Source organism: Canis lupus, chromosome 5 (genome assembly GCF_048164855.1).
Source record: "Canis lupus baileyi chromosome 5, mCanLup2.hap1, whole genome shotgun sequence".
Lineage (NCBI taxonomy): Eukaryota > Metazoa > Chordata > Mammalia > Carnivora > Canidae > Canis > Canis lupus.
In genome coordinates, this window is record NC_132842.1 from 60,443,854 (window position 1) to 60,465,346 (window position 21,493).

Here is a 21,493-nt window from a genome sequence, read left to right on the forward strand (position 1 = left end):
ACGGGCCGCCTCCCGGGCCTGCTCCGGAGGGGGGGGGGGTTCCCTTCCCGTAGAATAAGGTTGGCCCCCGTGCCCCTGGATTCAGTCATTCCGGGAAAATCCCAGGTCTGCTTTGGACCCGCCCCTTCCCCACGTCTGCAGAGAGAACCAGCTGCGGAGCTGTTCTTTCTGCCCCGCGTTTATGTTTTCACATCGCGTGTGTATTTTTATCTGGTATGAATGGTACCACGTATCGTGTTTGCAGCTCTCACTTTGCTGTAGCAGTGAGCTTTCGAGAGCTAGCTATCACAGGTAGGTCTAGGTTTTTCGGTTTGTTTCTCCCCTCGTGACGGCTTAGTTGGTTGGTATTTGAGCTCCAGAATACACCACATTTGACCCAAGTTCTCGGGGCTGTCCGGCTTACCCTGTGCATTCCCGTCTTCTCCGGCCCAGCGACGGCCGCCGGGCACCCCAGCGAGGGGGGTGGAGACTGCCACCCTTGGGCTTCCATTCCGACCGGAAGGGGACCAGCGTAGCCCCAGAGAACCCCTTGAGGGCTGGAGCTTTATTTTCAATACTTTTCTGTTCGAACCCTTCAAGCTACTGTATTTCGATGCCACTCTCAAAAGTTGTCTCGCTGCGTCAGGTAATTGGCATTGGGGCTCTGCCTTGCTCAAGAGACTGTCATTATGCTGCTGCTGCTCCCCCCCCCCCCCAAATCATTTCTGAGAGTTTGTGAGGCACCGTGGTGCTGACCTTGTTGGAAGAAAGTGGCCAGTTTATGCTGGTCGGTGTTTAAAAGGTGCAGGGGTTTACTGATCTGGTGTTTCCATGAGAAACTTTTGATGTCACTCTATTTTACTTTCAAGTAAATGAACCTTTCCCCTTCAGAAGCGATTTGAAATCGAAGAGATGGTTGTTTTTATGCTTTATTTGGCAAAACAGGTGCTGGCGTGGAAATTTAGATAATAAAAATGTAGAGTTTATGAAATCTGGTAGCTAGATACATGCGTATATACAAGTTAGTATCTCTAGCTATTACATTAACATAATACCAGTTTAATTTCATGTCTCTTCTTTAAAACATCTTCATAAGATTTCCACGAAGCAGAAAAAGAAAATGCTTTTTTAAAAATGTGACAGCACAGCAAAGATTACTTTGAGTGCTAATTAGAACTAGGGCTTGTGGGTTTCCCTTGATTTAACTTCATTATTGGATCGATTTGTATCAAGTTACTATGTAGAATTAATTTGGTGAAATGTTTTTATTTTTGGTCCATTAAAGTTATGGGTTGATCAATTTACAGAACATTTCCTCTCTGTATAACTACAGCATTCAGAAAAAAAAAAAAAAAGAAAAATCACTGTTGTTAACTCAGTTCATCTGGGTGAATCATAACCTAACTTGAAAACAAGTCCTTTCTCCCCTACTGTACTTTCTTTTGGGAAGTACTGCATGAATGCCTACTTTGTACCAAGCACTGGGCATAACGCTGGATGTGCAGTGGTGAGGAAGTTAAGGTACTCTGTGCTTTTCAAAGTTAGCTCACAGTGTGATGGGAATAAAATGCACGCCTCAGCTGGCACTCTGATTTCATATCTGAACATTCTTACATCTCATTTTGATGGCATCTCTTTATCAATATGAGAGCTGGCTTTGCAGTATAGATACATACAGCTATTCTTAATTCTAACTCAAGTTGTAAGAACAATATGCTAATACATAAAAAATTGCCTGGCACATAGTACTGTGTGAAATTGTTGCTGCTAGTGATGTGTCAGATTTCAGCGTTGGATGTACTGGGAAAATCCTTAAATTCTTTAAAGCATCCTGGAAATGGTATATGTTAGTTATTTTCGAGCTGCTTCATTCGTGCCTAGAATCTGGCCTTCGTGTTAAGTTTTGACAACCTTGATTTACTTCTCTTTTAAAAATAGCTAAGTGGATTAATTATATAGTTGTTGGCTTTTAATGTTAAGTCATTTTAATAGTGGATAGGCAGGTGTCAAAGTGTTCTTACTCAAAGACTTATAATCAACTCTTATCGTAAGGGTTATGATTGGGGGGTTACAAGGTGGTATGTGTGATTAAATATAAATATGGGATTTTTAGCTATAAGGAAAAATTTGATTTTTACTGGCAACATGAAAGCTGTCTTAATGTGAGCTATTTCTGAATTCTTGATAAAGGAGGAGAAAATATTCAGATTAGATATGGTGGGCAAAGGATTTGAATGACAAGAAGGGAAGAATAAAGATACTGGACAGAATACATGCAGAAAGTTAAGGTTTATTTAGAGAGCAAAGAAAAGTTCATCTGAGGAGGAAAGGATTGTGCTAGAAAAGTCTGAGGATAGTTGGGAGAAAAATAACTGAAGAGATGATGGAAGGTGGTGGCTCACCTTGTAGAAAAAGATTAGTCTTTAGCACCCATAATTAATAGACTTTCTGATTAGGTGAGAAGAACCCGAGGGGGCATTAGGCATTAGCCAGGTTGGCAGTGTTAGTCTAGCAGCCGTGATCTAAAACCAGAGGATTACCAGATAATAATAATAATAAGATAGCCACTTATCTAAGCATTTGAGGGCCTTAAGGGTGGTATTATCTATACTTGAAAACTAATGTGTAATGTAGCAGTTTGATGTAATGGAAGCTCTGTCCAAAGAGCTGGATTCTAATCTCTGTTGTTGCATTAACTAGTTGTGTAACTTTGGACAAAATGTGTGTCTCTGAGTACATTATGTGCATTTTTTTTTTTTTTTTTTACCATGGTTTCTTACATGTAGTTGGTATCTGTCTTGGTAAATTATGGTCTTCGGTTCTCATGTTAGATATTTGTTTTGGATCACAGGTACCCTCTTACCAATTATACTTTTGGTACAAAAGAGCCCCTCTATGAGAAGGACAGCTCTGTTGCAGCCAGATTTCAGCGCATGAGGGAGGAATTTGATAAAATTGGAATGAGAAGAACTGTAGAAGGGGTTCTGATTGTACATGAGCACCGGCTACCACATGTGTTACTGCTACAACTGGGAACAACTTTCTTCAAATTGTAAGTGTCACTGGAAATTAACAGCTAGACAACTTTTAATAGGATTGCTGTTTTATGCAGGTTTGGAAGACAATTTCAGATTTTAGTCGTTTATTTCTATAAACACTGCTGTTAATGGAGTCTTTAGAAAGAGAAAATCATAAGTCCTTTTTTTTCTCCAGCATAGTGCTCATTTAGTGCCTAACTGGCAATCTGCATGTTTCTGTATTTGTTGTTAGTAACTGAGCCTGATAGAAACCCCATGAAGCAAATTAGTCCAACTTCAGTTTCTAAATGTCATTGTAGCATTATTAAGAACAATTGGTATTTCTTTCTTAGGATGAATGGTGTTTCCCATTCTTAAAATAACTTACATTTTTATAGGTAACTGTTTATTTTTATCATTTAAACTCATACATACCTCCATATTATACATGTAGTGCATAGTTGTTTGACCAGATTATGTGTACCACAAAGAGAGGACTCAAGTCCTTAGATTGAAATTCTTGAGGAATGTCTCATTCTTCAGACCTAAAGAATGTGGTCTATTGCTTCTTTGGGCATTTCTAGAATCCATTATGACCAGGCACCTTCCAGAGAGAAAAGATTGGGATAGACTGGTGACAGAAATTGTTACGTTACTTATCTTGTTTGTTTAAAACTAAGGTTTGTGTATGGTTAGTCTGGTGAAGTAATATTATGAATTCAACTTTCTAGTACATTCTTCCCCCTCCCTTTGACATTTGTTTGTTTGATTGCCTTATGTGACATTGAAATATGTGTTATTCAGTTACATGATAGAGATGACTATTATTGTCTTGTTCCTGTTATCCTAAAATTGTATTAAGTTGAAAGCTGAAATTCTTAACCTTTATACAGACCTGGTGGTGAGCTTAACCCAGGAGAAGATGAAGTTGAAGGACTAAAACGCTTAATGACCGAGGTATTTCTCCATTTAACCACTTTGGCGGTTTTATCCTTGCCTATCTGAACATGCAACAACTGAATGGATAACTAGGCTTTTTATCTTTTTATTTTTTAAATTTATTTTGACTAGTTTTCAATAAATAAAACTTAAGAACAAAGTGTTAGTACTATGTTTATTTTCTGCAGTTTGAACTTGTACTTAACCTTTTTTTACATTGAAGTGTTGGTGTAACAATAATGGTTAATAAAAGCCAACATTCATTGAGTACTTACTGTACTAGGCACTGTTCTGAGTGCTTTACAGGCAGTAGCTCCTTCAACTATCACAACAGCCCTAGGGAGAAGTACTGTTATTAGTCCCAATTTACCGTTTGGGATACTGGGCACAGAGAGTTCAAGTAACTTGCTTGATATTTACATCTATGTCATGGAGCTGGAGATTGGAATGTACTTTAATTTTGTTGCGGTGTAGGCTGCTATGGGGTTTTGGCAAGACTGATTCCTTTTAATACCTCTTCATTTTTGCACATATCTTTTAGGCTTTATGCAAATTGTACTACCTTTTAAAAGTCACTGTAATGTATGTCTCTAAAGACTTGAGGCCAAATGCATAGATGCCTGAGGTTTTGAGATTGCAGGTTGTTTGTATTATTATTTTTCTTTTTTAGCACAAATCCTTCCCTCTTTAATTACAAAACTAACACACATTGTGTACAAAACCCTTGGCAAATACAGAAAAGCAGGAGGAGAAACAAAACTAAAATCACCTGCAATTCTGCTACTTTGACATATTGGTTTATCTTTTCAGTATTTTTTTCATATTTTTAAACTTAAATTCAATTTCCAGTATTTTTTTAAGTACCTTATAACTTCTAAATATTGTGCTGTGCTTGTACTTCCATTTACATGTGGTTGATTGAACTTACTTGCTTAACTCAGCTGCTTCTCAAGAATCTGCCAAAAAGGAAGTAAAGGGGTTTTTAAAAGATAGAAATTCAGTGGGATTGAAGGAGTATAAGATGCGACAAATTACAAAAAAAGGATTTTTAGAAGCTAGAAAACAGATGGGCAAATCACATCTGACTTAGCAGAAACCTCAGCCCAGCAGGAGGGTAGTCCAGGACCTAGCACTGTATAATGCCAGAAGAGCTAAGGAATTGGAAGTGCCAGGTGCCCATGAAACGGGGCATGCATGGACTAGAAACTGGATTGATTGACAGTCTGTATTTCTATGTCTAGATTGTCTTCCAGTTAAAGACTGGCTGGTGATCGAGTGTTAGTAGAGATTGACTCAGAGAACATGAAGAATGAAGAAGTAGAAGGGATGAGAATACATGAGAGTTTACATCCTGAATAGTGAGACTTCTACTACTCTGATAGAACTGTGACAAGTAGGCCTATATACCCCAGGCTGACGGCTGGAGGTTTTGTTTCTGGAGAAAGTGACCAGTCCAAAAATCCCCTCTCCAGATGATCATAATTGGGAATCTTCCCAAAGTATAGTGTGGTCCTATCACTCAGAGGTGACAGCTGAGCATCTTACTGCTTTACCCTTAATTGTGAGCCAGGCTTTTGGAGAAAGTATCTTAACAAGAAAAAGACAAAAAGAAGTGGAATTCAACAGAAACAAAATTCAGCAATCCGTAAAATCACGATTAATATTCTTGGTGTGATGAAAGAAATTGGGCTGTAAAAAGGACTATTCAGCCAATAAGAAAGAACCCATGAGTATTAAAAAAAATGTTAGAAACAAAACATTCAGTAGAGGATTAAAAGATTGACTTGAGGAAATCTAGAAAGTAGGATGAAAAGGTAAAACAGGTGAAAAAAAAGAAAATTAGTGGATCATTCTAGAAGGACCAAAATAGATTATAGATAGTGAGAGAAAGAATATCAAAGCAATAATTCAAGAAAATTGCCCAAACTTAAAAAGCATGAGTTTTCAGATCGAAAGACCTATCGGCCTGCTCTCTATAATGAATGTTAGAAGTTTAAATCAGTAAGTTTAAATCACTAAAGACCAGATCCTAAAAACTGGTTCCAGAGTTAGAGAGAAGAGGGCAGACATGAAGTTAGATACAAAGCATCAAAGTCAGAAATGATACTGACTTTCTAGATATAAAACTGGAAGTTAAAAGGTCTTGGAACATGCCTTCATTAATTCTGAGAGAACATGATTTCTGTCATAGAATTTTCCGTCTTATCAAACCGTAAATCAAGTGCAGGTAAAATTATTTCCAGACATAGAGTTTCTAGAAATATATCTCTTATACCTTTTCTCAGGAAGCTACCGGGGGGGGGGGGGGGTATTCACCACCAAAATGAAAGAAAAAAGTCAGAAGATAAGAGATTCAGAGTATACAAAGGATCTAACAACACAGGAGGGAGGCAAAGGAAAGCCCTAGGATTCCAGTTCCCAGGCAGAGCTGAGAGCATGTACAGACTGGAGGATGATTATAGAAAGTGTCCCTTAGGGGGAAAAAAATGAAATTGACAGAATACTTGACATTTGAATTGAAAAGAAATTTAAGTTCTGGGACAAATGTGGACATGAGATAGTGATAGTGAATGAAATTCGAATGAAACAGTTGTTAACTCTAAAAGAAAAGAATAAAAATAAAAAATAAAAGAATAGTTGTAAGAAAATGCAGTTATAGTTTATTAAACACTCTGGTATGTCTGAGTCACCTGGTCATAACTTAAATACCACATGTAGACTTAATCGAGTATTGATAATAGGAGGATGGTAGAAGAGAAAGTAAAAAATGGAGGATATGGTTTTAAAATTCAAATTCTCACCCATAGTAGAGGGTGTTAATTGCTTTTTTCTTTAGGTTTATGAAAATGTAATCAAGAAATGATAAAAAAATACATTAAAAGTGTAATTATAATGGAAAAACCTGATAAATAATACCTCAGCCAGATGATCAAGGTTAAGATCAGTGAAAAGCTATGTTCATATAATGTGCCCTCAACATGATATGATGAGAGTGGTACTTCACAGTGGTACTTGGTGGTCTTCCACTCCAGACTCCCCAGAATTCATAATCCCAGTCTAATTGAGGGGTTTGTTACAAAATATCTGATTAGTATTCCTCAAAACTGAAAATTATCAAAAACAGGGAATCTAAGAAACTGTTACACAGTCTACAGAAAAAATTACAACTAAATTTTTTGTAGTAGCCTATAGGAGATTCTGGGCCTGGAAAAGTATATTAGTTAAAAACTAAGAATATCTGAATAAAGTATGTACTTTTGGTTAAAAATAAAGTAGCAGTATTGGTTCATTCATTAGTTGTGACAAATGTGCTGTGGTAATGTAAGATGTTAATACGGGAAACTGGATGTGGAATACATAGGAAATCTGTACCATCTTTGCATTTTTTCTGTAAATCTAAAACTAAAACAGTTTGGTTTTTTGTTTGTTTCAAATTTTTATTTAAATTCTAGTTAGTTAATATACAGTGTTTATAGTTTTAGGAGTAGAATTTAGTTATTCATCATTTATGTATAATACCCAGTGTGCATCACAAGTGCCCTCCTTAATACCCATCACCCATTTAGCTTATCCCTCCAATTGCAGCCCACCTCCTTTTACCTCCCCTTTAGCAACTTTCTGAAACTAAATCAGTTTATTTAAAAACGGGAATGCTTGTAAAAATAGAGATGAGTATGGGGAAAACCACTAAGAGTTGAAAGTAGTAGTCAATGGAAATGGGGAAAGTGGGTCAGGGAACTGCTGTTTCTCATAAACCTTGCAGAACCATGTTTTACCAATTAAAGCATATAGAGTAAAATTTTGATTAAAATAAGTTTAATATTATGCTATACAGATTTATAAAAGTGAAACCGTTTTTTTCTATAATTTAGTTAGTTGGTGATTTACACAAGCTACAGCTTGATTCTAGAAAAACTATTTTATGTATGGCATTAGGCAATATGAGTAGCTGGTCACCTTTGGTTTTTCATGTGAGGCCAGGGCATAACAATAGATTTGTTGGTCCTATATAGTTATGTCGACGCTAGATTGCCATTTTGGAACTAATAGTTATGTCTTGGGCCAAGTAACACAGATAGTAATAGACAAAAAATTATGAAGAGGAAATCTATCTTCACAAAAGAAGGATATTGAAGGGTAGGTATATTTAGTTGTTTACTAGCTGTATTATTTCTTTTGGGCAGATACTGGGTCGTCAAGATGGAGTCCTGCAAGACTGGGTCATTGATGACTGCATTGGTAACTGGTGGAGACCAAACTTTGAACCTCCTCAGGTCAGTGCTCATTTATATTTGCCAGCATTTGGGAAAGTAGAAAAATACTTTAATTCCAGCCTTTTGAAAAGAGTATGGTAGAATTTGACTTTCTCTCTCATTCATTTAGATAAAAAATAAAAAAGCTAAGCGTTGTTTTCTTTTAAAGGAAAATTTAACACATAAAAAAGCGGAAATAGTAAAAGTACATGAATCCCATTATCTGTCATCCATCTTCAACAGACAGCAACTTGTGGTCAGACTTCACCTGCCACTCCTTTTCCCTTGCCCTCACCTTGGAATATTCTGGAGCAAATCCTAGGCATCATGTTAAATGTAAATATTTCAGTGTGCATCTCTAGAACATAAGGATCTCTTTAAAGATATAACACAGTACACATTCTCACACTAAAATCATCATAATATATCATTAATTATGTATATCTCTGACTAGTATAAGTTTTATTTTTGTTTTCTTATTTGTTTAAATTAGGATAGTCTCTTAAGTCTCTTGGCTGGTTGGCTTCCTAATTCTCTTTTTGTTTTCCTTGTAATTTATTTGTTCATGAAAACAAGCTAAAGTCCTTTGTGTTCCCATTGCTGATTGCATCTGCCTGTTGTCATTGAACATGGAGTTCTTTGGCTTCTGTCCTATAAATTGGTAGTTAGATCAAGAGACTAGATTTGGCTGGTGGAGGAGTATAAGGATCACCATAGGGATATATTGTTTATCTATTGCTGCATAATAATTACCCCCAACTAAGTGGGTAACTTAAAACAGCAGACATTGGTTATCTTCATTTCTCAGGGTCAGGCATCTGGGAGCTGTCTAGCTGGGTAGTTCTGGCTCATGGTGTGTCATGAAGTTATGGTTAGGCTGTCACCTGCGATTGTGTCACCTCAAGGCTGGACTGGAGCTGAAGGATTCCATCCCGGGTTCACACATGTGTTTGTTAGCAGGCCTCTCTTCCTGCACTGTCAAACTGAAGGCTTCATTTCCTTGTCTGGTGTTGACCGGAGGCCTCTCTCCTTTACTGTGAGACTGTCTCCACAGGGTGATTCCCAGTAAGGCAGCTGGCTTCTCCTAGAGCTTGAGATCCAAGATAGAGACGTGATCCTAGTGAGACAGAGTATGCCCACGTAGGAAGCTGTGGTCTGTATAACCTAATCTTGGCAGTGACATACCATCACTTCTGCTTGGTCACACAGGCCAACATTGTACATAGTGGGAGGGGACTACACAAAGGTGTGTGGATACCAGGAGACAGGAGCCATTGGGAGTCATCTTGGAGGATGGCCCTCACAGATGGTATCCTGCACTTCCGTTAGAAGTTTTATAATGTCTGGTTGTCTATTTTTGTAATGTTAGCAGCTCATTGATAATAGTTTCTTAGGTTTATTAATTCATTAGGGTTGTGATCTTTTTATTAAGGGAAACTTCTCTCATCAACCAATTGGATTACCCTGAGGTACAATTTGTGTAGGAAGAACATATACGTCTTTTCAGAAGAATCAATTAATTTATTAGCATCCTCCAAAGACTTTATTCAAAAGAAAGAATAAGACAAAGTCTTGGGTATAGACAGTTTGGGAAGTGATCCCAGAAGGTAGTAGACTAACAAGACTGATAGGAGAGGGAGACGAGAAACAGCAGTAGTCAAAAGAAAGAAAGGAAGGGAGGGAGGGAAGAAAGGAAGGGAAGGCAAGGCACATAATTGATTTTATTACAGCTATGGGCAATTGGATTGATCCTGCTAAGGACTGTGAGAAACCATGGGGAATCTACCTTAAAATTGTTCCATCAGAAGAGTGGAAGGCTGGAGACTCCTACTCCATTGGATGAGGGTTGTATTAACTCCCTTGCACTGTCATGTTGAGTCTGAGGACTGATTTTCTGGGGGCATTGGAAATGCTTTGAGGCTGAAAAGCAGAGAGTGAGACAGTGGCAGCAAATTGGGAGCTTTCTGGCACTTTCTAACACAACTGCCCTCTGAAATCTGAGGGGGGGATGAGATCTGAGGTGGGTGGTGATAAGGGGCACATAAAGCATCTGTTTTGGTGACTTTTAGAGTGTCATATGACTTCATGGATTTAAATATATTCCTTGTGTTTTAATCCATTGTAATGATTAATAATGGTACTGATACTCAAATTTGCTTACCTTTAACTGATGGGAGCCTCAGATTCTGAATCCTATTGACAAGGCTCTGTGACTTGGATGGCTTCTTTGTATATATAGCAAGATGTTTCAGGTTAAGAGTTATGGAAAATGTTAGCCAAGCAAAGGATGACTATGTCTGTCTTCTTCCTTGTAGCTGAGGATAGGAAGAGAAGGCACTGTGGAAGCTGTTGCTATTACTCAGTACCTGAAAATTGTCTTGGCTTTAAGAAAGTATAATCTCACCTGGAAATAGTGAAGTTCCTGGTCCAAACATAAAACGGTTATTGTTAATGGGGTTTTTTTTGTTTGTTTTGTTTTGTTTCCTGAACATTCTTTGATCAAATTGGAAGCTCAGTAATTTAACACAAAAGTTTTCCAGGCTACTTTCTGAATACTCTCATTCAGCTTTCCTACCAGAGTCCTAAGACAGTTCCCTTAATTGACTGAATCCTAGGATTGATTCTGCTAGTGTGGGGTGTAGCTAAGCGTTGTGTGTTTATTTAATACACTTGGAGTATTGGTTATGTGTCAGTGGGAAAAGAGCATAACACCATCTGCTTTTTGTATAAAATGTAGTTGGTTTAAAAAAAAAACTCTAAGGGGATTCCTGGGTGGCTCAGCGGTTTGGTGCCTGCCTTTGGCCCGAGGCGCGATCCTGGTGTCCCGGGATCGGGTCCCGTGTCAGGCTCCCGGCATGGAGCCTGCTTGTCCCCCTGCCTGTGTCTCTGCCTCTCTCTCTCTCTCTGTGTGTCTATCATGAATGAATGAATGAATGAATGAATAAATAAATAAATCTTAAAAAAAAACCCTCCAAAGATGAAGACTGGAGAAGATAGGATTAGAAGAAAAGGAACATATATAGTCATGAGTAGAAGAAAATTGGGGTAATGCCAGTCACTTTGATTTGGTCATGGTTTGGGTGCTTTTGTTGTATGTGAACCACAGGTGTCCTCTAGCCCATGTTCTTCGAACTCCTACTCACATTTTTATCTGTCATTGCCAGTGTGCCTGGTTTTCATGAGTGTTAGGGCATCTCCAAAGCCTAGGACAATTGTCTTCATTCATCATACGTTATGGATGGCTCTTGTGTATAGTTATTCTAACTTGAATACTGGGCTATCCATCCAATTGGGTAGCATAGTGGGAATTAACAGGCTTCTATAGTTAGATCAGGGTTGAATAGATGAGATTGAATCCTGGTGTCACTACTTAGTTGTGTAGTCTTGGGAAGGACATGTCGCTTCTCAGTTTAAGCACTTGCATAAAATGCAGATGATGTTTCCTCCTTTTGGCTGTCTCTGTTTTATCCTCTTCTCCCCTTATATCCATCTTCAGCATTTTTTAATTACCCAGCCCTCAAATACAACTTCCATAGCCAAAGTAGATTTTTCCTAATGTATGTGGGGAGGTAGAGGTAAGCTGTCTCAGACTTTTCAAGTTTGCTATGCTAGAATTCTTTCTGAGGTAGCAACCTCCCCTCTCTAATTCTCTTTAGAATCCCTTAAATTCTCCAAAATATTTTCTCCATTTTTACAAGCAACTTGACTCTTTCTAGCTCATCAGTGACTCTCTTCACTGAGATAGCTCATCTCGTGTTCCTGAAGAGTGTGTCTCGTATGTGTGTTGGGGTCATGCATTGTTGGGGGAGGAGTGTCTTGTCAAATACCTCATTTAAAACAACTTTTATTAGAAGTGCTACTTAACGTCAGACTTCATTGGATTGTAAATACATTCCTCAAGCTGTAAATCTTGTGACTACATATTTAATTGACGTGAATGGTTGAATAGTTTATTACCCATTATGTTGTATTAAGCATTTATCTATTAGAACATCTGTTAAGTACCAGGTTCTCATAAAGGGAAGACTAGAAAGAGTTTTGTTTCTCCTAACAGTTTATGCTGTATTGGGAAAGAAACATAAAGAAATAAATGAAATCACAGGATGAATGTTAAATAAAATTGTGTTGGGATTATGAGGAACTTGGTCTCAGAGGGTTAATACTTGATCTTAATGTCTGAAATGGGAGAAGTTGATACATAAAGGCATAGAGATATAAGGGATGTCTTGGCAAATACAAATTTTTCTCTTTTGTGCTTTTAGTATCCATATATTCCTGCACATATTACAAAACCTAAGGAACATAAGAAGTTGTTTTTGGTTCAACTTCAAGAGAAAGGTAAGTTATTTTGTTTTTGAAACAGCAATCTAAAAACTTTTGTAGCGTAATTTCAAGAATACTTTTATTTGTGTTTTCTCCAAGTTCCTTGAATTTTTGGATTTATTGTGAAAATAAAAACACATACTATGTATATACAGAATTAACTAGTGGTCTTTTTAAAAAGATTTATGATTATTTAAAATTATTAATAAAAGATTAATTTATTTTGAGAGAGAGAGAGAGTGCACGTGTGCACACACTTGAGTAGGGAGAGGGCAGAGGCAGAGGGAGAGAGAATCTTATGAAGACTCCATACTGAGTGCAGGGGTCTGAGCCAAAATCAAGTATCAAATGTTTGTCGGATGCTTAGCCTGCTGAGACACCCAGGTGTGTCCCAGAATTAACTAGTTTTTCTTATAGGTGTGCCAGTCATGCTATAGGGAGGAAAGTAAATTTAACTGGAGCCTAACTACCAGATTGTAGTATTTTAAAATAACTGTTCAGCTTCTGGTACTGATAATTCACATTGTGATAAACTGAAACTTTGAAGGAGACAGATGAATTAATTTTTTAAATACCATCTTTAGGCCTGTTGTACATTTTAACACAATTATTTCTTGTCATAGTTTTAAAAATAGAATTCAAAACATATAAACCTGAAGCTCTTCTCTTCTCTGCTTGCTCCCCTTGTTCTTTGTCCTGCCCTTGCTCCCACCACTTACAAGGTGCTCTTGCTTGTTAACAACATGGACTCTAAACTTTGCTTGAAAGATACAACCAGAATGTATTAAAGAGAATTCTCTCTTTTCTCAAAAGTTTTTCAAATGTAAAACTGGTGATTACTGTATATAAATGAAGTGCAAGCAGTGATTATGTAAGAAATTATAGAAAATGAGTACTGTTTTGTTTTATTTTAGCCTTGTTTGCAGTCCCTAAAAATTACAAGCTTGTAGCTGCACCGTTGTTTGAATTGTATGACAATGCCCCAGGATATGGACCCATCATTTCTAGTCTCCCTCAGCTTCTGAGCAGGTATGGAAAGTTGAACAATTTTGTGGCTGATTTATCTAAATTGCCAGATTTAAAATGTTCTGAGCTGCTTGAGAAGGGATAGTTAAGAATTCTGGTCTTTAAGGAAACTAAGACCGTAGATGGATTCTTACTTCACAGTCAAGCCATATTAATGACTGACTAAAAGTATCCCCAGACTCCAAGTTGCAGCATGACATTCTGGTATTTGTGTGAATGCTCTTCCCCACATTTGATATTTTTGACACTGTTAAGTTTGAAGTCTTCATTCAAAGAAGAGATGGTACCATGGCAATAAGCACTGTATAATAAAATGAGGGGAATTATCTTTATGAAAATGTGTAGAGTTGAATTTCTTGGTGTAATGTGTTCTCTTTCCTCTTTGAAATGTGCTGTATTTAGGTCATTTGGGATATTTGGGATTAAGTCTTGAATTTTATATTCTTGGAGTTTGTTTTTTTGTTTTGCTTTTGGCAGATATCTAAGAAATGCCTTTTTAGAAAAGTTGACTTATATTGGTTGAGGTTCTTAGAGTCCTATATAGATAGGAATCAGAAAACAATGTAGTAGCTAAGAATACAGATGCTGCAGGCAGTGTTTGGATTTGAATTCCACCTTTTAAAAAAAATTAATTTATTTATTCATGAAAGAGAGAGAGAGAAAGAGGCAGAAGGAGAAGCAGGCTCCATGCAGGGAGCCCGATGTGGGACTCGATCCCCGGGTCTCTAGGGTCATGCCCTGGGCCAAAGGCAGGTGCCAAACCGTTGAGCCACCCAGGGATCCCCTGAATTCCACCTTTAATAATTTCTGGCAGTGTGACCTTGGACAAATGATTATACCTGTTTGCTTATTTCTTCACCTGTAAATCAGGGTAGTTGTCCCCACTTCATAGAATTGTGAGGAGCAAGTGAGAAAAATGCATACTACAAAGTGCTTAGAACAGTGCCAGGCACCTGGTAAATGCTTAATAAATAATTAGTTCGAAAACAGTTCCAATAGTGATTTTAGCCTTCTGTGAAAGCTTGTTGAGCATGAAATTGGTTCTGTTTTGTTAATCTAATCAAACATTGTCTTTGGCTCCTCTTTGGTCTGTTGATGGGTTAAAAGTTGAAGTATGAGATATGAAAAAGTCATATTATTCATTTATTTGAACACTGCCTATCAGGTATCAGGAACTGTGCTGAGTGGCATAATACAATGAGGTATAAAAGTTTTCCTTCCCTCAAGGAACTTGTTAGTGGATGATTAATCAAAATGTACACTCTTAAATTCTTTTTTGATTGTAAGTATTCAACAACACTATTATTTAATAATGGTGTAAGATGAGACAGGTGAGAGAAAAGGGGTATCTTGGTTTAGAAAATGCCAAAAATGTCAAAGGAGGGTAGAAATCTCCAAATTTATCATCTAAGGTAAAACAAAACAAAACAAAACAAAAACCAACAGAAACTTTGCAAATAATGCTGTTTTTAATAAAGATATTATTCTTTCTAAAATTCAGGTTCAATTTTATATACAACTGAATTCCTGCACAGTGGAGAAGTAAAAGAAGCCGTCTCTGTGAGCACAGCTATACACAGTGTAGAATAAACCTGGTAGAAAAGTTCTTTTGGTTTTTATCTCTTTCCCAGTCCCTAAATTGCTACCTACTTTCTGTTGTTTGAATAGTAAAGTTAATATGAAGAACTAGATAGTGGTGTAAACAAATGTGATAATGTTTAATTTACTTTTGGTTCTACTCTTACTTTTTGTACAACATTAAAGAATATGAGCTTCTTTCTATTTGTATTTTTTTTTCCACATTAAACTTGTAAAAAATTCTTACAGGTGAGGACTGGTTTTTTTTTTTCCCCTCCCACTTCTAGACTGGTGGTATTAAGAGACAATGGCAGGTTTAAGGCAGTCGAGTATTTGGGACCCTTGTTTTGATGCCATTTTTTGGGGATTATACTCCAACAAGACTGGGTTCTAGGCTATTGTGATTGAGGAACCTCTCTTACTTTTGGGAATTAGATTTGCTTAATGGGAGTCCTAAGGTACAACTCTTGAAACAAATCATATACTTGGAGTTACACTACAACAGAGCTCCCAGTATATTACTGACTGGTACATTTCATATTGATATATTCAGACCTTTGTTCACAAGCAACAGATCTTAAACATATGGGAAGCCATTCAAATTGGCTAGATTGGGGAAATTTATGGGAATTGATATAAAAAGAGACCTATTGAGAGCGGACTGAGAGACTCTTTTCCTTCATATAATGGGGGTATTAATTGTGTTGAGAAATTATGTGTTTTAGTTATTCTCAGGGCCCTAATAAAATGTGATCTGTGAAGGAAGTTTTTAAAAATGGGTCTGTGTTAGGTTTTGAACTCTTGGATTGCAAAGTTGGTTACTTCAGTTTATATCTATAGAAAGGAAAATTTGGTTTTAGCAAGTGACAAGCCTTTTCAAAAACATTTTGGAATAATTTGAATCAACTGAAATCTAAGGACAGAATAGGGGATGGATTTTGTCAGCCTAAGAAGGGAAAATATCAAAATTTAAAAGTTCTTTAAAACAACACCGCTACATTAGGATCAAGTTTTGGGGAATAAAAAATGAATCTTGGAGCAAAGGAGTTTGCTGGCTGTGTCATTGCTTAATGGTCCAAGTATGTCATGTATGCCTTATAAGTATATTGACTATAGGCTTAATGAAAAGGAGATCTTGTAAGATACAGCTACTTAAGAGAGATTCCTGTAGTTTTTAAAAGATTGACAGAAATGAACTTTTGATTATTCTTACATCATCATCATACCAATCACAGGCCTGGTCTCCTGAATATTGGGTGAATTGAAAGGCATTTTGTAAATTCTTCCTTATTTAGACTTGAGAAAATCTGATCAAGAGCAACTGTATGAATAAAGGTTCAAGTTTACTTAGCTGAAGTCCTGTCAAGCCTTCACAAGGTTATATGTCAAGTAGTGATTGTGACCATGCTTATGCTTAATAGTAGATGAGCACCAGACTCTAGGACCAAAAATGACTTGTGATTTCCTTTGAAAAAGCCACTAATTCTGTGGATAGTTCTCTTCCCTCAAGGGCTAATAATTCTGTCCCTGTGGTTTATATTAGCATATTTATTACTTACTGTAGTTTTACTGGTGAATTCAATGATTAGCTGAGCCTTATCGAGGTTGCAGAAGGCAGATACGGAAACAGCTTGTTCCAGCCCACCTTCTATGGTTGCCTTTGGCATCCAAGTGTAAAGCTGTAGTAACCACATTTCAGATGTACTAGCACTTGCCATTTGGGGAGGATGGGATGAGGTGGACTTTTTCTTGATATTATAAAATGCTGTTTAAATTAAAGAGATCTGATTTGGGCTACTCATATTCTTTGTAATACAAGCTTTGACCTAGAAATGAATTCTTGATCAATACTTTGCAGTAAGTGCTTGAGTCAGTCATCTATATGTTGGGGCCCAGGTGAGAAAAACCTTTGATTTAAGGTGGCTGGGTTCCTAACTTTACAATGTTAAAAAGGTCTGGTTTTGAATGTAAAATTGACAACACACAGATTTTTTTTAAAGCTGTCTTTGAACTAGTCAGCTACAATTGTATCTTAATACTCTCATGTTTTAGATTTCCTGATGGAGAACTAGGGAATTTAAATCTGATGTATTCCGGGATCCCTGGGTGGCGCAGCGGTTTGGCGCCTGCCTTTGGCCCAGGGCGCGATCCTGGAGACCCGGGATCAAATCCCACATCGGGCTCCCTGCATGGAGCCTGCTTCTCCCTCTGCCTGTGTCTCTGCCTCTCTCTCTCTCTCTGTGTGTGACTATCATGAATAAATAAATAAAATCTTTAAAAAAAAAAAAAAATCTGATGTATTCCTAGAACATTAGAAGGTACAAGGGATTGTTTAACAATTGTCTCAATGTATTTAAATTCTTAACTGTACTTCTTTAAGTACTAACAGTCTTAAATTGTGCATTCCAATTCTCTACATATTAAATACTGAATAATTTTAATGTGAATTCTTGATGGACTGATATGTAGTTTTGAATGCCTCCCGTGTTCCAGATTTGTTTATAAATGAGAGTCCTCTTTTGCATTGTATAAGAACAATATATGCCATGTTGTTTTCCCTGAGTAGTCCAAGTAGTGCATATTCTACATAAATCTACTAAATGGTACTGGAAAATACTTGTTTGGGGGATAAAACTAAAAGTTTTACTCAGATGTTTTCAGTCATTTAGAATTGATACCCCTTTGAAGAAAAGTGAAATTTGTTTTTTTTCCCAAGTGATGAAGACTTGTGACTTTTTAATAAGTAGATAATATTTAAAATGGCATTATGATAATTTTATGATTTTATACTTTTAACAGCAGATCAGGAGATTTATTTTTTATCATTGTCTTATGTTAGCTTATTATTTTATTAACATGTTCCATTCAATTAGTATTTATTTGGATAAAACATAGCCAGATTAGCCAGTCTGTTTCCTTCCATGCTTAATTGAAGTGAGAAGTAGAGGTCCTCCAAATTCAACAGGCCAGCAAGCAAGCAGCGTAAAATTTCCTCTCTTAAATTATGGGACTCTTAAGCTCTCAGGTTTTTAATGACTTTTTTTTTAAGATATTAATTTATTTATTCATGAGAGACACAGAAAGAGAGAGACAGAGACATAAGCAGAGGGAGAAGCAGGCTCCATGCAAGGAGCCCGATGAGGGACTGGATCCCAGGACCTTGGGATCACGCCCTGAGCCGAAGGTAGGTGCTCAACCGCTGAGCCACCCAGGTGCTCCAATGACTTTGTTTTTTAAGTACTTACTCTGTCACTTGAGGTGAAATGCTTGGAGTAGCTTTTCCATGTTGGAGTTTCTCAAACTTAATGTTTTCACTGGTTCATGGTGTTTGGGACAGTATGGGCCGATTACTAAGACTGCTTCAGGGGGTGTGTGGTTTGTATGTTGCTTCCCCAGAGAAGTCTTCGTGGTTTTTGACTGTACTACAAGTCCAATTCCATAGCAAAGGTTTGATTTCTTTATAATTATTCCACTTGTTTTGCATCCCTTATTATTTGGGTTAAACTGGACTCATTTCAGGTAGTTTGCCTTTGTTGTTCAGATATGTGATGAGAAACATAATACTGTAATTTGACTTGAGCTATAAAATACATTTTAACATTAGCTCATATTTATCAAGCTTGTTTTTGTGAAAAAAACTTAATAAAACCTAAGTAAGTCTTAATGAAGCCAGTTTAGGTGTAATTTGTATTTTAATGATGAATTGTAACCGTAGGACTAGAGAAAAATTGGGAAAATGTATTATGTTCTCTGTTGAGGGAAAGATCAGCACATATAAAAACGTAAAGCTTTTGGTAACAACTGTGTTTACATCCTTGTGTACTAGCATCATTTATGGTTTGGCTTTGAGAATTTTTATGGCATTACACTTACAGAAAATGTATAAAAGAAACTGAAGTTTTGGTTATATTTTTATATTTGTAAAGTAAAAGTTTGATTAAAATGGTCACTTTTTTTTAAATTTTATTTTATTGTCACTTCAATTAAAAAAATAAAACAATGATTCCTTGTGTGTGGCTACTACCCTTAGTGTGCCATTAGAAATCCTGCACAGTTCTTTTTCAGTGGTGTTGGCCAGGGGCCATTAGGTAAGAGACAACTTGACAGAATAGTGAAGGCCTGAAGAACCGAGGCATTGATGTTGCCCTCTCCTGCTGGCACTTCCCCGATGTGTGTTAGTAGGGGTCTTAGGCAGATCTAGTTTCCTGCATTGTGAAGGGGTCCCTGAATTTGCAACCTGAAGACTGGGATTTAGAAGCTGCTGCAGAATTTTGCTAACTGTATGTTGTGGTATCATGGGGGGGGGGTGGGGGGGGTGGGCGGGGGAGGCCGGGGAGGGATTCAGTTTCCCTGTCTATTAATCTCTGTGTTAGTTCCTTTAAGGTTTTTTTTCCTCAAACTTGCCTAGAAGTCATGATGTTCTGTGATACCATGCTTGCTGCTTATGTAATACTGTGTAATGTCATTTCAGCATCTTAAATAGAAGCAGTGTACCCGAAAGACAACAGATGTGTCATAAAACCACAGCCTTGAGGTTTTATATCTGAACAAAAGTCGAACAAAACCTGATAAAGTTATTGTTAAATTTCTCTGAGAATTTTACTAGTATATTTTATAGCAACTGCCAAAAAGCTATGAAAAATTATTAAAGAAAAGCTTTTAAAAATTGAAATATGCCCATTAACTTTTTTCCCTACAACTTGAGTTGGTTAATGTTTTTCCCTCTGCTAGATTTAGTAGTGGAACACATTGGTCCAACTAATGAAACAACAGAGTTCTCTGTGGGAGTACATTTAAGGTTATTGGTTAGATAATGAAATTCAGTTTCCAGGATTTTGAGGATCTTCAAGAACAACAAACTACTCAGCCTTTCTCAAAGGATGGTGAAAATCAAATGAAGTCATAGAATATGAAAGGATGTCAGATATTTAAAAAGTATAGCAATAATGTATCTAGGTGTGACTCAATCTATACAAACTGGTTTGTCTGAAATGATAATTTAAAAAAAGATCCTTTAAATCAAGCCAAATCAGAGGCACCATTCTATAGAGAAGGCAGAAAATTCAGTTTCATAGTCATCATTAGGAGACTTTGGGGCCTGCTCAAAGTTTCTGAGGAATCCAGAAAGCATAAATGGTACTCTGAAACGAGGGTGGGAGTGCAGAGAGCTCTAGCTTCCATCGTGGACTCTACAGATTTTCTTGTCTAAGCTGGACCAGCCTTTTAAGGTCTGGTATGTTTACCTTCCTGCCACATTTGAGCCTTAAGACTCAAGTGATTAAGATAGTCCCTTTACCTATGTCCAGGCTTCCTGGGCTCGCTTAAATATTAATTCTGTGTCTTGCCTCCTCCCCTGGTCCTTTGATGGAGTAGAATACAATGCAAAAAAACCCAAACAGTAATTGCTTTTAGAAGGTGAGTTCTGACCATGCTAAAAAAAAAAAAAATTTCAGAGGATTTCCTGAGTGGCTTAGTTAAATAAGCATCCAACTCGATCTCAGCTCCAGGGTCTCCATCTCAGGGTCAGGAGATCAAACTCCACGTTGGGCTCCATGCTGAGTGTGGAGCCTATTTAAAAAAAAAAAAAAAAAAAAGTGTAAGTAACCACATCCCGGTCTCCAAAGCCAAATTGTTTTGTTCCATCACAGGCCCTTGAATAGGATGTTTCTAAAAATTCCAAAGTGGATGGTAATAACTTTGAGAAATCTTTGTTTTCTAATTAATAGCCTTTTAGAATATTAGAGATGACAGAGACTTGAAAATGGTTTAGTCCTTTTCTTTTGAAAGTGTAAGATTGAACATATTTACTGAGCACCTACTCTGGAGCAGGTGCAGGCATAATTCAAGCTCACTTTTTTGGGGTAGCGTTTTTGTTTTTTGTTTTTTTTTTGGTCAGAGCTTAATGAAAGTGCACAATAAAATGATCTTTACTAAATTCAGAGTTGTGGAGCTGTCAACACAATTAAAAAAAAAATCTATATTTAGCTTTTACCCTCCACCCCCCACCCCCATCCACCCCAGCAACCATTAATTTGCTTTCTGGGTCTGTATATGTATTTGCCCATTCTGGATGTTTCGTATACTTGGAACCACAATGTGTGGCCTTTTGTATCCGGCTGCTTTCACTGAGCATGTTCAAGGTTTCTCCATGTTGTAGCAGCATGTGTCATGTGAGTTCGTTTTCATGTCTGAATAATAGTCCGTTGTATGGATTGTATTTTGCCCATACAGCACTTGTTTCCACCCTCGGCTATTTATTATGAATAAGGCTGTTAGCAACACTTGTGTACAACTTTTGCGTGGAGTTCTGATTTCATTTCTCTTGGGTACGTCTCGTAGTGGAATCGTGAAGTCCAAGGGTTACTCGTGTGTTTAAGT

At 37.2% G+C, this 21,493-nt stretch overlaps 1 protein-coding gene across 1 annotated transcript; it reads left to right on the forward strand.

The window, feature by feature from the left end:
* Positions 1-95: 95 nt before the first annotated feature.
* On the forward strand, positions 96-15,361 carry NUDT21 (nudix hydrolase 21). Its single transcript, XM_072827039.1, has 7 exons — positions 96-291; positions 2,831-3,031; positions 3,890-3,953; positions 8,120-8,209; positions 12,451-12,526; positions 13,426-13,540; positions 15,039-15,361. Exons 1-7 carry the CDS (start codon positions 182-184, stop codon positions 15,058-15,060), a joined length of 678 nt encoding a protein of 225 aa, XP_072683140.1. The 5' UTR covers positions 96-181; the 3' UTR covers positions 15,061-15,361.
* Positions 15,362-21,493: the final 6,132 nt, after the last annotated feature.

Coding starts and splice junctions, on each gene's coding strand:
- NUDT21 (XM_072827039.1), top strand. CDS start 182: ATGTTTTCACATCGCGTGTGTATTTTTATCTGGTATGAATGGTACCAC. Junction 3,954..8,119: donor TAAAACGCTTAATGACCGAG/GTATTTCTCCAT, acceptor TCTTTTGGGCAG/ATACTGGGTCGTCAAGATGG. Junction 12,527..13,425: donor GGTTCAACTTCAAGAGAAAG/GTAAGTTATTTT, acceptor GTTTTATTTTAG/CCTTGTTTGCAGTCCCTAAA.